We start from the raw sequence: 15,272 nt of genomic DNA, 5'->3' as shown, positions 1-15,272 counted from the left end.
CTGTCCCCGCGCTGCAGCTCTGACCACTGCTGTGTGATTTGTATGACATCAGTGATTCTGCTCACCTTTTTCTCCCCTTCTATGACTGTCTGCAGTTTACCTCTCTGCCTTCTGTCTCATGTGTTCACGCTTTCTCACTGCTCACGCGAAGGACGGGGGCCAGACTTCTTAATGTTTACTCAAATGTCTCTCATCAGTGGTACCATGCTTAATGAACAGAATGTAATCACATGCTGTATGTATTCATCAGAGTATAATTCTTCTCTTGCTCTATCTCCTTTTTTTCTGTCTCTGTGTCTTTGCTACAGTACATTGCTATGAAAAGCTTTCAGTGAATGCCTTTTTCCTCCAGGCTGCTGTTTTTTTTAAATTTATTTATTTACTTTTCAGTCACACCACTATGGTGGCTTGTTTACTTCATATAGAAAGATAGAAATGAATCTGGACTTGTTTTGTTTCAAACTCCCATTTGACGCAGCTCTAAGAACAACCCTCTTCTTCAAACCGACCTTGCATCGTCTCCAAAACGAGGAGCGGCTGTTGGGAATGGTTGGTTGGTGCCGAGGCTGTCCATAGTTGTGTTGCTCTGACCTGTCTCTCTCTCTGGCCACAGTGATCTAGACAGAGACTTTTGGAATAACAATGACAGCAGCACAGTGCAGCAGAGGTGGAGCTCCTATCCGCCCAAGGAGTTCGTACTAAACATTTCTCCCTATGCCCCATATGGAGATCCGCGCCTCACGCTCAAGTGAGTCTTGGTCCAAAGCTGGTAAGAGACTTTCCCCTGAGCAGGGCTGTAATGAGGCAGGGGCAGTGCCACTCCAGTTTCCTTTCCTTTCCTTTCCTTTCCTTTCCTTACCCTTCCACTGTCCCTGTTTCCTAGTTGTCTAGTCGCCACTGCTAGTCAATCATCAAATTGAACTTCTCGATGTGGCTGTTATCACGCATGACAGCTTATTAAATTCACCTACTTTTGTAATCTCCATTATGTCTCTGTTCCTTAGGCCCACATTTTCTTATGAATAACTGGGGCTGTTTAGCCAAAGGCCTTTTTAAAAAAAAGCCATAATCCATAAATGTCACAGTGTTGCATAAAATACAGGCTGCACATTTTAAGACCTGTTTTTTTTGTTGTTGTTCTTGTTTAATCTAATTTCCACCATCTATAGTAATCCATCCAATGCTAGCACACCCGAGGGCACAAAGGGTTAGTAATGATTACTCATAATCTGCCTGGGAAATGTGAGTGAGGGAAATGCCATACATGCACATTTCAGCATCCCGCAATGGCTGTTCGACTCCGACTGCAGCACAGCGGCGTAAACCCTGCAGGCTAATTTCTGCTGCTTCTCCTCACATCTTGTCACCTTTAAATGAACACAGAGGCGCATGTTCAGATGCCCCCCTACTCCCTACAGCCCTGCCGCTAAACACTAACTCCTGACCTCTAACCTCTCTCCCATGGAGTGTAACCATGGAGACGGACAACCCTCGTAGTTCCCCTTAGCAAAAAAAAAAGAAAAGAGATGTGTATACTTTAATCACCTTCTCTGTAATCTCCGTCTCCTTTTCCTTGTGTTCGCTAAAAATTGCTGGTTGCTGTTGTTGTTGCCGTGGCGGTGGAGGGTTGACCGTTACACCAGGTTGCAGTTTTGTGCCAGTGTTCGCCTGCCGTTTACATCCATCTGTGGCTTCTTTCTGAATCCCATCAGTATAAAATCTAACATGTGCTGCTACTAACACTGAAATACTTGAACTGCATCTGTTGTTTATCTTTTTGGAATTCATGGTAACACTGCTTTTCCTTACTGCAATGAAAGCTCTTTTTTATTTATTTATTTTTCCATCCACTAGGCACTTGATTCCAATAAAGCATTGGCAAGGCCATGCCCCTGTGGGCACTGAGAGAGCTCACAGTTTAGACACCCTGCTACCAGGCATATGTCTGATAAAGTGTTTAATAACTGGTCATCTTTACCAGACCTAGCCATTGAGGAGTGCGTGTTAAAAAAATGCCTGGAGAAAGGAGGCAGCAATGTGTTTATGAACACAGTGGCTATATGCATTTGCGTCTGAAAAATGCCTTAAGATGATGGCTGCTGATCTCAAATTGCCACACGATAGACCCTCATCTTTGTTTCTTTAGAAGTTCACCTTCAGTTCATTTCAATTTTACTTACAGTGTATAGCGCAAATTCAATTCAACCCAAACTATCTTTTAAAGGTTTTTCTTGATTGCCCTTATAGACGTCTTTTCAGCTGGACTTGCTTTCACGGAACATAAACAGATGAACTTTTGACTTCAGTAATGGTTAAATAGGCTGTTTTCAATAACGTGTGAGCCAGTTTAAAATCAAAAGCAAACACTCAATTAGAAGCTGAATAAATTATGAACTTATTTCTCCCAAGGAGAGATGGGTTGACCTTGTGACATCAACCAATAATATGCCTCTAAAGCCAACAGACAGCTGGGAAATCATTTCCTGTTTGAAACTCTCTTGAGATCAGCAGCTTTCAGTCTCTGTAATGACGCTGAGCTTCATTTATCAAACAGGTTTCCTATCCAGCAGGATCGCTCTCAGTGTTTAAGGATTTATTGGATTTGAAGTTCAATTCTATCATTTAAAAAAAATAAAACTATACATTTTTTGTCAGGAGCAGTCAGCAGCCACCATAATATCTTAGAAAAGTGGCTGTAGTCTGTTGATATCTTTCAAATTTATGAAGTCAAGCTTAGGGAGTGACTTTAATTAGACTCAATATTTTATCTATCTGGTGGCTTTAAAAAACGGCTAAATAATATGCGGCTTTACTTCTTTTTTAAATCTCTTAAGCTTTCACTGTAGTTCAGTCAGAAACAGGATTGATGTCTAAAAGCTTTATACATCTGTGAATACTCTGATTCATAGCGCCACTTATTGATGTTTTCCTCCTGTTAATGAAAAGTAAAGGCATCCCCCTTGTGCTCAGTTCGATAAATGAGGCTCATGTCTCCTGTGTTGACCGTTGCTCCAGCAGTGTCATCTATGTTGTTGTTGTGATTGATGACTTATCCACCAGCGCTGTCAGGTCAATTGGTCAGAGTTTCATGTGAAAGGTGACCTTTAAACGGGCACGGTGCAAGTTTCGCACCTCCTGTACCCACGTGGACTCACTGTGTTTTCATTACCTCATATATTTTGTCTTTAAGAGCAGGAGGACCTTGCATATTAATGAAATGTAGTCATGTCACCAGAGGGCACTAATGTTCTTTATTTTTGATCGTCAATGCTTTCACTGTAGGCATGACATGCCTTAATATGAACACACTGATTAATCACTGTATCTGTAGCCATTGTCATCTGATTGCCCTCCCGGTAATTTCGACTGTGGAGTTTCAAGAATTTCACTAATTTCTGAGTAATGTTACATACTCTAAATGAAATATGAGACATTGAGATCAGGACCAGATGCACTTAACAGCTTCGGATGAAACACACAAACAGAACTCATCCTCTAAGCTGCTGCAGTGAATATAATGCCATAAAAAGTAGCACATCTCAACTCAATGACTAGTGTCTGCACACTGTTGCTGCCAGTTAGAGTTTTGGTCCTCCAGGCCCAAAGCTGGGACTTTTTGCTGGTTTTCCATCCTCCACAGGCTCCCAGTAAATTCCTCTCCTCCTCCCCCTCGTCCTCCTCCTCCTCCTTCATTCTGTTCTCCTTGCCCCATTCCCTGCTTTTCTCCTCAATAGGTTCCAAACCTTTTTTATCCACCTGCCTCTCACTTGGCCTGGAAAATAGGCCTGCCCCTTCACACAGTCTACTGATCTGTCTCACCACCTCAGCCCTGTGGTTGCTCAATCTATTTCCCTGTGTGCGTGCGTGCGTGTGTGTGTGTGTGTGTGTGTGTGTGTGTGTGTGTTTGTGTGTCTGTGTATGTGTGTCTGTGTCTCTCTCTCACACTCTTTGGTCTTTTTCTCCTCTGCCTGTCGTTATTCTCCTCCCTCTATACCCTCTGTCTGCCATGGGATCCCTTTGCACCCTGTCTCTTTCTCTTAGTGGGGCAGTATCAGGGGGTCAGAAGGGGGCGGCAACTGGCCATGGGGATACTGGGGGGGGTCCTTATCGCAGTGACAGCGTGAAGAGCATGGTGACAGAGGGAGTGAAGGCCGGGAGGTGGCAGACCGTCCAGGGCCACATGCAGTCTGGAGGACTGAAACCCAGCAAGTGAGTTCGGAACCCGAGCCGAAAAAGCAAACATTTCAGTCGCCGTGCAGCAGAATAAACACCTTTCCACGGCACGACATTTATTCTTACAAGTTCGCGCCTTGAATGAATCCATTCAAAATAGAAACAGGGAGAGCGAGGTCAAGTTCAGCAGGGGAGGAAGGTGCAGCTTCGATGACAGCGTGATGTAAGCGTGTGGGCACAGCGCAAGGTGTGAGTGCTAGGGAATGTAAACCTCATCATGAGAAGATAACAATAGTTCCTCGAGCTGTATCACACTGACTCAGGCCTCCAGCTGACACATGCAGAACGGCTGCACAGTACAGCTTTGTGCACAGAAATAGTCTCATTTTCGCACACTAACTGAAATAATGCACCACACGCTGGCAGCCCCCCCACCCTCACCTCCCTTTAATTAAAATTTAGGCTGAAAGACGAACTGTGTGTTGGTCACTGACTGTCTGTACCCACCAGCCATGACGCATGACATCACTGGGGGTCTATATTCAGTGTGCTGCAAAAGACGCAGCTAACTTTCGGTACTTTGTGATTTTTGCACCTCCCTTTGGCACTCCATGTGTGGGACTTCTTCCTCCACAACACATTTACGCTCATCACTTCCTCACTCCTCGTTCCCTCCTTCTCTCCTCTTCTCATCTTTCATTTTGCCCCTGTCTATAATTGGATTCTATTTTCAGGCCGCTGTAAGTGTCTATGTCTCTTGTGTTTGTGTCTCGCACCCCATTTTCTCCTCCATCGTCACCCTCTTCTCTTTTCGTTGCCATCTCCCTCTCCCTTTTTCCTCTTACCAGCTAAAGCCACTCTACATATTCTCTCTTTTATTTTTTCCCTTGTTCCGCCCTCAAAACATTGAACTCTTGCAACACCTTTCACTGACCTTTTTATCCTTTTATTCGTGACTGTTAAATGTGATGTGTGTCGTGCTAAAAGCTTTATGCAAAACTGTGTTAGGTGAAGTAATGCAATGCGGAGTAAACTGCCCCTAACTGATGTGAATAGCTCTCTCATGACCTAATTCTGGTAGTCTGGGTTACACAGCGATCTGAGAAAGAGGAGGATATATTTAGGGAGTAGAAGAAACTAGAAAAAAAAAGATGATGACATGTTTGTGACAATAGAACCGACAAAATATACAGTAGCAACGAAGTATGTATAACATACTCATGCAAATACGATCATATATGATGTGTGACACATCTTTATGTTGTTTGTGACATTTTAGGAAAGGCAGTGAGCCAATAAAACAGCATTTATTAAGGGGAGGAGTGAAAAATGAGAGGCTGGCAGAGGGAGGGAGTCGTGCTGTAGAACTTGGTTGGCTGTTCGGATGTCTCTAGAGGTGCGCCGCATATTTAAAAGACGAAAAAGACTTAGAGAGAAAGGAGGAGAGTCTGTCAGGGATGGGAAAAAGTTGACTGACGAGTAGAGGAAATGGTGATCTCTCATCAGACCAAAAAACCCTCGCTGACGAGGCCAGGAAGCTGCAAAGCCACGACCCATCCGTCTCGACGCGGTCACGTGGCACAGAGCCGTTCCACGCCCGTGCGGACAGTGCACATCCGACCGCTGGCACCACGAAACACACCCTCATGCAAACAGCACGCTCAAACCTCGCGGACGTACAGGGTGCACACACGTCTGACTCAGACGCACAAGACTACCTCACAGTCTACACACTGCTGCCCGGCGCAGCCCCATGAGCAGTACACAGCACACAGCGATCACTCAGGCTGCACCTTCTACTGCTATTTCTGCTACTGCTGTTACTGCTGCTGCCTCACGTTGCTCTCTTTCTCTCTCCTCCTCCTCCTGTCTCCACCTCCCAACACTCCTCCCTCTTCCTCTTTGTCCTCTAATACCACTCTTCCGCCTTCCTCGTCCTCCATCCGTCCATCATCAACTTCCTGTTTGGATGAACTTTCCTGTATTTACCCTGATGTCAACCTGACTTCTCCTGCTGTGCCTCCCTACTGCCCTGTGCCACCTTGTCTCATCCCTGATGATTCTTTGCTTTTCTTCTTCATCTCATCACCTGACATCACCACTCCTGACCAACTCACCTCCTGCCATGGCTCCTCTTCTAAATCTTCTCATTCCTCTTCTACCTCTGACTCCTCTGCCCGTCGTCATCATCCTATTCTGTGCCGGCCGTGGCCTTCTTCACGCTCTCTTTCCTCCCTGCTCCTCTGCCCTCCCAGCTTTGGGGATCCAGTCTTATCCTATGCTTCCACTTTGGAGCACTTACCCTCCGGGCCGGCCCGGCCTCGGACGCTGCTGCGCCAGCAGAGCCTTCAGCAGCCTCTCATCCACCCGTCAGGCCCTGGTCTCTGCCATCCCCCCACCACATCCCAGAGCTTGGGACAATTACACACTGCACCTGGACAGCCTGGGGGAGGCGGGGGTGCTGGGAGAGGAGAGGGAGGTGGCAACAGTGGTGAGGGTGGGGATGCAGGTACACGAGGTGGTCCCCGGGGTGCACGGGGCGGTGCAGCAGCGGCAGGTGCGTCTCGCTATAGGGGAGGTGGAGCAGGAGGGCGCTCGCGTGCCAACCCGGGCAGCTGGGATTACATGATGGACCAGATCCGGAATCGTGGGCTGGATGTCAAGTCCTTCCTGTGAGTCTCTATAACTCTTCATTCATGCTTTAAACTAGCGTCACTCTGCTCAGGCCTCTGTCTAAGTGTATTACAGTATACGCTAGGTCTTTCAGAGTTATTGTGTGCATTTGTGTTCTTTACTGCTTGACTTAGTGCCATTGAATAAAATTGCTTCTAATACATCAGTAAATAAGTAATAACTTAATCTGCTTTTACCTTTATGAAATATTGTTCTCTGCCTTTTCCCTTCAGGTTTTTTCTTTCAGTCTGCATCTGATATCCAGGGAAGGATATTACTTCTGTCTGTCAAAATTTGTACAGTGCGCGTCTATATAAGCGTATGTATAAGTGTGTGTGAAACTGTGAGTTTCAGAGTCGAGTTTAATCATTGCTTTCACTGCTACTTGTGGTAAATCTGACTGCTGACAAGGAGATAGTCTCTCTTTCTATATGTACATTTACAAAGGCAATTCAGACAATGTTAGAGCTGATCATGCTAATGAAGCTTAATGCAGATGAGGAGACAAGAAATTGGCTTGGATGAAAACTCTCTTGATCATGCTAATAAGGGGTACAGTTATGAATGTAAATAGCACCTTTTCTCTTTATTTGCTGTTATGTATACTATGTGGCTCTGCAGGACACGGATCAGTGTATGTCTTTACCAAGTCATCCACCCACTTATACTAAAAATACATAGTACATATTATTTATTGGGTACATATAGTAACTCGATATGGCTCCTGAAAATCCTAGAATAATGAGTCTTCTGATCATGTAGGCACAATATTTCACCCCTCGGTTGTAACAAATTAAAAGCTTTTTATTGTGCAGTTTGTTAGAAAACTATTATTCTAAATTTAGACTGAATGCCATGTGCAAGAAAAAATAGCAAGGAGGTATGACATATTGGAGGCCATTTCGCTCCCATTCTGTGGCAAAATTGTTAAATGTTTACGCTGCATGCTCTGCTAAACAGTAACATCTGTTTGGATGGCATTCAGCCTGTCTGCTGCAATTGTGGTTACAGGACAGCGCTGCTGGTGCTGGTTCAGAACATTCAGAATTTGGTCTCATTAAAAAAGTCACAATATATTTTACATTCACTCCTTCTCACCCAATTAGATCATGCTATTTCTGAGCCACCCTTTGGATAGCTGTTAAATATCTGGTTTTGGAGACACACCAGTGGGCCTAATCCATGTTTCATGAGTGTTTGCAGCTAAAATGGCACCTTCTTTTTCTTTCATCATCTCTGTATAACTGCTGGTTGTGCTGCCAGCCTGCTCACGTGTGCGGGACCGTGTGTACATCACACAGCCCACATGTCACTGCAACACTATAAGAACAGGGGTTAAGGAGCTGTGTGTAGATTTGTGTTAACCCTGAAGCATTGATCTTATGTCACCGGGCCCATTTCCTCTACAACATATTGGTACTTGGGGGTGGGGGGGTGGGGGTGAGGGATGAAGGGATGAGCAAGGACACTGCCAAAGTAACATGTGTTTAATGTCGACTGAATCAGTTTTACACTAGCCTTTCATCATCTGTTTCTTTCTTCTTTAAAAAAAAAAAAACATGTTATAAAGCCTCTCTGGTGTTTCAGTATAACACTAGCTAACGGAGCACCAGCAACGTAGCACATGCAGGCACCAAGGTCACTGAGAATATTGCTCGTAATAGTCAGCTATAGGACTCATCGTTGCTAATGTGAGATTGAGGTCATTGTCGTTGTATCTACTTTGCTGCAACAGGAACACCTCCTATGGTTGATGACAGAGCGGTCTGGTAATAGACGTGACCCATTGTTCAAACCGGTTAATTTCAATCTTGGCCAGAATCCTTGTCCTGATGAATCATTGCTGAAGGAATGCGTTGATGTCATTGACACAGATAGTTGACTTTTGGAGCCGTTTGACCACATGGCTTTTTTGTGGCTTTAAATCGATCGTTTATCCCAGTGTCTGTAATGTCTTTTCTAAATGGTCTCTCTCCTTCCCAGTGCTCAATGGCTCAAGCAAAGTGCTTTAACAATATTGCCCATACAGTACTTAAAAGTGATGAGAGTAGAGAGATCCAATAAACATCATACCTACAGTATCTACAGTATTACTGCATAGACCATGTTATGTTATTCAGTGGTTCTCAATGAGGAGTACAGGTTAATTCTGCTGATAGTTTGAAATATTATGACAGGGACTCTTAGCTTTGTATGCCTGGACTGCAATATTTATATCAGAACCACTATAGACAAAAGAAGACTGTACACTCGCTAGCCACTTTATTAGAGACACCTTGGATTGGATTGGTCATTATTGAAATAACATTTTTTTTAATTGTGATTATAAAATAACTTTTAAAATACTGAACATTTTTATTGGAAAAATACATCCAGAGCCACCTTATTAGGTATACGTTGGTAGTACTGGGTTGGACCTCGTTTTGACTCCAGAGCTGTCTTAATTCCACTTGGAATAGTTTCAACAAGATGCTAGAAACATTCCTCAGAGATTTTGGTGAATGCAGATTTGTCGGCTGCTCATCCATGATGTGAATCTCTAGTTTCACTGCATGCCAAACATACTCTACTGGATTGAGATCTGGTGACTGTGGAGTACAGTGAACTCATTGTCATGTTCAAAAAACCAGTTTGAGATGTTCTGAGCTTTGCTACAACTTGCTGGAAACAGCCTCAGAATAATGGGATGGACATGATCAGCAACACTAGTCAGGCAGCCTGGGGTGGTTAAACAATACTCAGTTGGTACCAGAGGTGGGACCAAGTCATTGTTTTGCAAGTCTCAAGTAAGTCTCAAGTCTTTATCCTCAAGTCTCAAGTCAAGTCTCAAGTAATGTCAGGCAAGTCAGAGTCGAGTCTCAAGTCACTGGTGTAAAAGTCCGAGTCAAGTCACAAGTCTGAAATTTTGAATTTCAAGTCCTTTCGAGTCGTTAAAAAAAACGAAAAAAAGCATGTTGCAGTTATATGCTAAATGTAAATATTAGACCATGTAATTTTTAAATCTGTGTTTTTCTCAACACATGACAAAATAGTGAACTTAGAAAATATACACAAATTGTGAAATTGCACCTCTTTAAAATGCAGCTCAATTAAACCTAGCTCCAAGAATAATTTTCACTGACAGTTCTGAGATAAGCTGCATGTTATTCTTGGATGCGGTTGTAGGACCGGCTTTAAAATCGCATGACAAAAATATCATACATAAATAAATGATATTTTTTTTAAAAATATCATTTAAAAAAAAAAACTGCATCACCAACGTAGCCTGGAAAACATTTGCTAGTTAGATGAAGGCAGCTATCTCATCGTAGCATATTTATATGCATATTTATAAGCATACGGTTCTTGGAGTGAGTGCATACACTCATGAAGTTTAGTAACTTCAGGTCACTGCAACAAGCCCAGGTACAGTTTACCGACGGATGGGTACAGGACCTTGAAATGCACCGTGTAGAACGAAAGACCATCGTACGTATCATAAGTTTACCAGTCTCACAAATCGTCATCATAAATACACATTCGTTAACCGTTTATTAATCCCAGTCAACACACATATGTGGGGCCCAAATAGGGAGCAGCAGGGCTAATATTTGGGGCCCACTTGGGAAACCCAACTGGGGTCCAGCTAATTTTGTCCTCAGTTTCCATGGTGGCCCCAAATGTGTTTTCCTAGATGGGTTTATGCTGGGTCCCAGATAAGCCCCAAATCAGGCCCAGTCAAAAAAAATATGTGGGGCCCAGATGGGTAGAAGCAGATCTGATATTTGGGGCCCACTTGGGTTACCCACCTGAGACCCAGCTAATTTTGTCCTCAGTTTCCATGGTGGCCCCAAATGTGTTTGCCCAGATGGATTAATGATGGGACCCGGATGGGCCCCAAATCAGGCCCAGCCAACAAATGAGTATGGGGCCCAGATGGGTAGAAGCGGGTCTGATGGTTGGGGCCCACTTGGGTTACCCACCTGGCACCCAGCTACTTTTGTCCTCAGTTTCCATGATGGCCCCAAATGTGTTTTCCCAGATGGGTTAATGATGGGTCCCAAATCAGCCCCAGACAACAAATGAGTATGGGGCCCAGATGGATAGAAGCAGGTCTGATACTTGGGGCCCACTTGGGTTACCAACCTGAGACCTAGCTATTTTTGTCCTCAGTTTCCATGGTGGCCCCAAGTGTGTTTGCCCAGATGGAATTTTGGATAATGAAAGTAAGCTATAATTTAAATCACCTGTACAACAAAGCCAGTTTATCTTTTTTATTAATACTGATTACTATGAAATTTTAAAACGGTATGCTTTTTTATATAATACATTTTTTGTTTGGAGAACATGTTGACAAAAATGTCCACAGTATACACAAAACAATAACAAATAAATGTTATACAGTTTAAAGGAAAAACAAATGCAGCAAACCACAGCTTCTCACTCATTCACCAATCCATTGGTCCTGAAAGAAATAAAATAAAATAAAAAATTAGTGCATTTTCACAAACAAAATCAGATTTGCGATAGTACTGAAGTTGTTTTGGAGGTTGTGCTGTTCAAGTTGTTTGACCTCCTACATTGAACTCTTTGAAGACCATGAGTATTCATGGAAACAGAAAAGCTATTTACAAAATGATTTACCAAGTAGCCACTCAAAAATTAAATTAATGTGAAATATTTTACCTTAAAGCATCTGAATTTAAGACAAATGTTTAAAAGACGTCTACATAGTTACAATGATAACTGGTGTTGTGGGCTGTCTCAGTGATCGGCACAGAGCTTAGAACAGGCAAGTTGTTAACCAGTTTTTTGCATGGTACAGCACCTCATAATGAACACAAAACAAAATAGTAAAATGTAACAAGGGCTACATCTACCAAGGAGAAAACAGATTCCACTTCTTGAGGTGTGTGCCAGGCGGGCGCCAATGATTTTCATGTAAATCAAAAATAGGGCCATCAGATAAATCAGTGTGTTACTAATTACACTGGAAAAAATAGAGGCTGGCTCTGGAGTTCCTGGAGCTTATTCACATTCTGTGAGCAACCAAAAAACCGTTTAGTGAGAGACTTCTTCAAGTATGCTACAAGCCAGAAAGAAACGTGGTCATTCCTGCCAGCAGCCACCAACCTCCAGAACAACATGAGCTGATGGTTTCATCTCCACAATTTGTACAGTCTATCTGAACCACGTGTCAAAGTCAAGGCCTGCGGGCCACATCCGGCCCGGCATACATTTATATCCTTTCCTTTGGCAAAATGGGTCAAAAGAAGGACTTGACAGGCTCAGAAAAGTCAAAAATAGTGAGATATCTTGCAGAGGGATGCAGCAGTCTCAAAATTGCAAAGCTTCTGAAGCGTGATCATCGAACAATCAAGCATTTCATTCAAAATAGACGAAAGACGACCACCACTGAACAAGACACACAAGCTGAAACGTCAAGACTGGGCCAAGAAATATCTCAAGACTGGTTTTTCTAAGGTTTTATGGACTGATGAAATGAGAGTGAGTCTTGATGGGCCAGATGGATGGGCCCGTGGCTGGATTGGTAAAGGGCAGAGAGCTCCAGTCCGACTCAGACGCCAGCAAGGTGGAAGTGGAGTACTGGTTTGGGCTGGTATCATCAAAGATGAGCTTGTGGGGCCCTTTCGGGTTGAGGATGGAGTCAAGCTCAACTCCCAGTCCTACTGCCAGTTTCTGGAAGACACCTTCTTCAAGCAGTGGTACAGGAAGAAGTCTGCATCCTTCAAGAAAAACATGATTTTCATGCAGGACAATGCTCCATCACACGCGTCCAAGTACTCCACAGCATGGCTGGCAAGAAAGGGTATAAAAGAAGAAAAACTAATGACATGGCCTCCTTGTTCACCTGATCTGAACCCCATTGAGAACCTGTGGTCCATCATCAAATGTGAGATTTACAAGGAGGGAAAACAGTACACCTCTCTGAACAGTGTCTGGGAGGCTGTGGTTGCTGCTGCACGCAATGTTGATGGTGAACAGATCCAAACACTGACAGAATCCATGGATGGCAGGCTTTTGAGTGTCCTTGCAAAGAAAGGTGGCTATATTGGTCGCTGATTTGTTTTTGTTTTGTTTTTGAATGTCAGAAATGTATATTTGTGAATGTGGAGATGTTATATTGGTTTCACTGGTAAAAATAAATAATTGAAATGGGTATATATTTGTTTTTTGTTAAGTTGCCTAATAATTATGCACAGTAATAGTCACCTGCACACACAGATATCCCCCTAAAATAGCTAAAACTAAAAACAAACTAAAAACTACTTCCAAAAACATTCAGCTTTGATATTAACTTGTATTTTTATTTTTTATTCCTATTTATCCCCTTCGTATATTTTATTTATATTGTCTCTGTATTATATATATGTGTGTGTGTGTATATATATATATATATATATATATAATATTCTGTAACTCTGTAACTTCTGTCGGTGCTGTGCTTTTTTGGAAATCGAATTTCCCAGAGGAACCCACCCGAGGGATTAATAGTTCTATCTTATCTTATCTTATCTTATCTTATCTTAACGAGTTTTTTGGGTTCATTGAGAACATGGTTGTTGTTCAATAATAAAATTATTCCTCAAAAATACAACTTGCCTAATAATTCTGCACTCCCTGTAGATGTACTATTATTGTTATGCATGGCCCGGCGATATGAGGCGCTAATAATATACAAACTACAGATCCCATTATGCAGCGCTGAAGCCTCCTTGCTGACCGCTAGGCTAACTGGGAACATTCCCGCGTCAATCAAGTCAAACTTCTGTTATTGCGAAGCTAGCCGCTCACAATGGTGGAGAGAAAAGTTGATTCTGAATGACTGCTGTAGTGAGCATCCGTTATTCAAACATCAACAAAATATCTTACAACTAATGAACTTACCATATAGCACTTCAAAAACTTTAAGCCCTCGAAATTCCCGCTTTCCATGGCTCCCAACAAAGTTATATTGCCTGGAAAGAGCATTGTCCATAATGAAGGCCATCATTCTTCTTGTGGCTTCATCAACAGTGCTCCCTCCGATCTCTGCCACAACAGCAACCTTAGGACACGCAAGGACAATAATTTTACTGACAGTAGTACCATCAGTCACACCTAAAAGAAAGCAAGCACAGCTACACAGTAATTAGGCTCTATAATATTGATGCTAATTGACTGAGAAAGAGTTAGGTGTCAAAGTCAAACACTGTCTGATGTGAATGCAAAGAGCTAAATGATTCACCAAAAGTAATTTCTTAAGTTTTGGGTTTGGCATGGCACAACTTATAACTAGGTAATGTTTGGAGAAGTTATTTTATTAACAAAAATAGCAACTTTTGTTCAGCTCTCCTCCCACTCCTTCATTGCACTGACCATGTTCGAACAAACAGCAACTTTCCTTGATCATAACTGCTAGCATGAAACACAGACTGATTGAGGCATTAATCATTGAATATTGTTATTACATCATTATTATTTACCACTTCTTTTAGGAAGACAGGGTCTGCCAGTTTTTGCTCCAGTGCTGCCACATCTGCTACTGTCCGGATGGGAAATACAGCACCCTCGGGTAATACTGCAGCAACTGGTCCATCACGTTGTGTAAGGAGAGACTGTAGCATTCGACTGTGGACCCTCTGAGTGTCCTTAATGTCTTCCAGGAGGGTTAGAACACGTACAAACATGCTCGTATTGGTGGCTTGTAGAAGTTGTCTTCAAGGTTCAAGGTTCTTTATTTGTCACATGCATAGTTATACAAGTATAACACACAGTGAAATGTAGCCTGACACGCTCCTCGACATGTGCAAAAATTGGGGGGGGGGGGGTGTAGAGGAAGAACATATATATATATATATATATATATATATATATATATATATATATATATATATATATATATATATATATATATATATATATATATATATATATATACACACACATACATATAGTATATACACTGGGTGAATGTGCAGTAGTAGCAGCAAGCAGGTGAATTCTGTACATTAATATGAATAGACATCTGACTATTTTACAGGATAGACAATATAAACATATTTAAAGTTAAAGGAATTGAAATGTACATTGTGCCTTGGTTTAGAGTGTCTGGAAGAGAGTCCTGTCTCAGTCAATTATAGATGATGTGAGCGGGCGGGTGTGTGTGTTTAGGGCACGGATGGCTTGGGGATAGAAGCTCTTGGAACTGGTTGAGAAACCACAGGTGAAGGAGTTGAGGGTTGTAGCGGCTGAACAAATGGATGAGTGATGTTCAGGAAGTGAGTTTCACTTGAATGTCTATTCTCCATTGCTGATGGTGGTGAGGTCTCTGGCTGTTCCGCAGTGTTGTCCCAATCCTCATCAGAGCTCGACGGGATCACTGGCCTTAAAACAAACAAACAAACAAAACACAACAAATACACACACACACAAATAAATAATAA

At 42.7% G+C, this 15,272-nt stretch overlaps 1 protein-coding gene across 6 annotated transcripts in view; it reads left to right on the top strand.

The window, feature by feature from the left end:
• Window positions 1-15,272, top strand: part of syt7a (synaptotagmin VIIa) — a 107,369-nt gene that overhangs the window by 54,573 nt on the left and 37,524 nt on the right. For 3 of the 6 annotated variants that reach the window (XR_013099329.1, XM_076885836.1, XM_076885835.1), the window contains exon 1: window positions 4,210-6,845. Coding sequence is in view for 5 of the 6 variants with exons in the window: in XM_076885836.1 (XP_076741951.1) it covers window positions 5,662-6,845 (1,184 nt within the window). In the remaining variant the exon portion in view is untranslated. Of the gene's footprint in view, window positions 1-613; window positions 749-4,041; window positions 6,846-15,272 lie in introns of those variants that run through there. The other 3 variants (XM_004553000.5, XM_004553001.5, XM_004553002.5) reach the window with 3 other exon arrangements.

This window comes from Maylandia zebra, linkage group LG7, assembly GCF_041146795.1.
Source record: "Maylandia zebra isolate NMK-2024a linkage group LG7, Mzebra_GT3a, whole genome shotgun sequence".
NCBI classification, from domain to species: Eukaryota; Metazoa; Chordata; class Actinopteri; order Cichliformes; family Cichlidae; genus Maylandia; species Maylandia zebra.
This window is presented reverse-complemented; position numbering and strand designations above follow the sequence as displayed.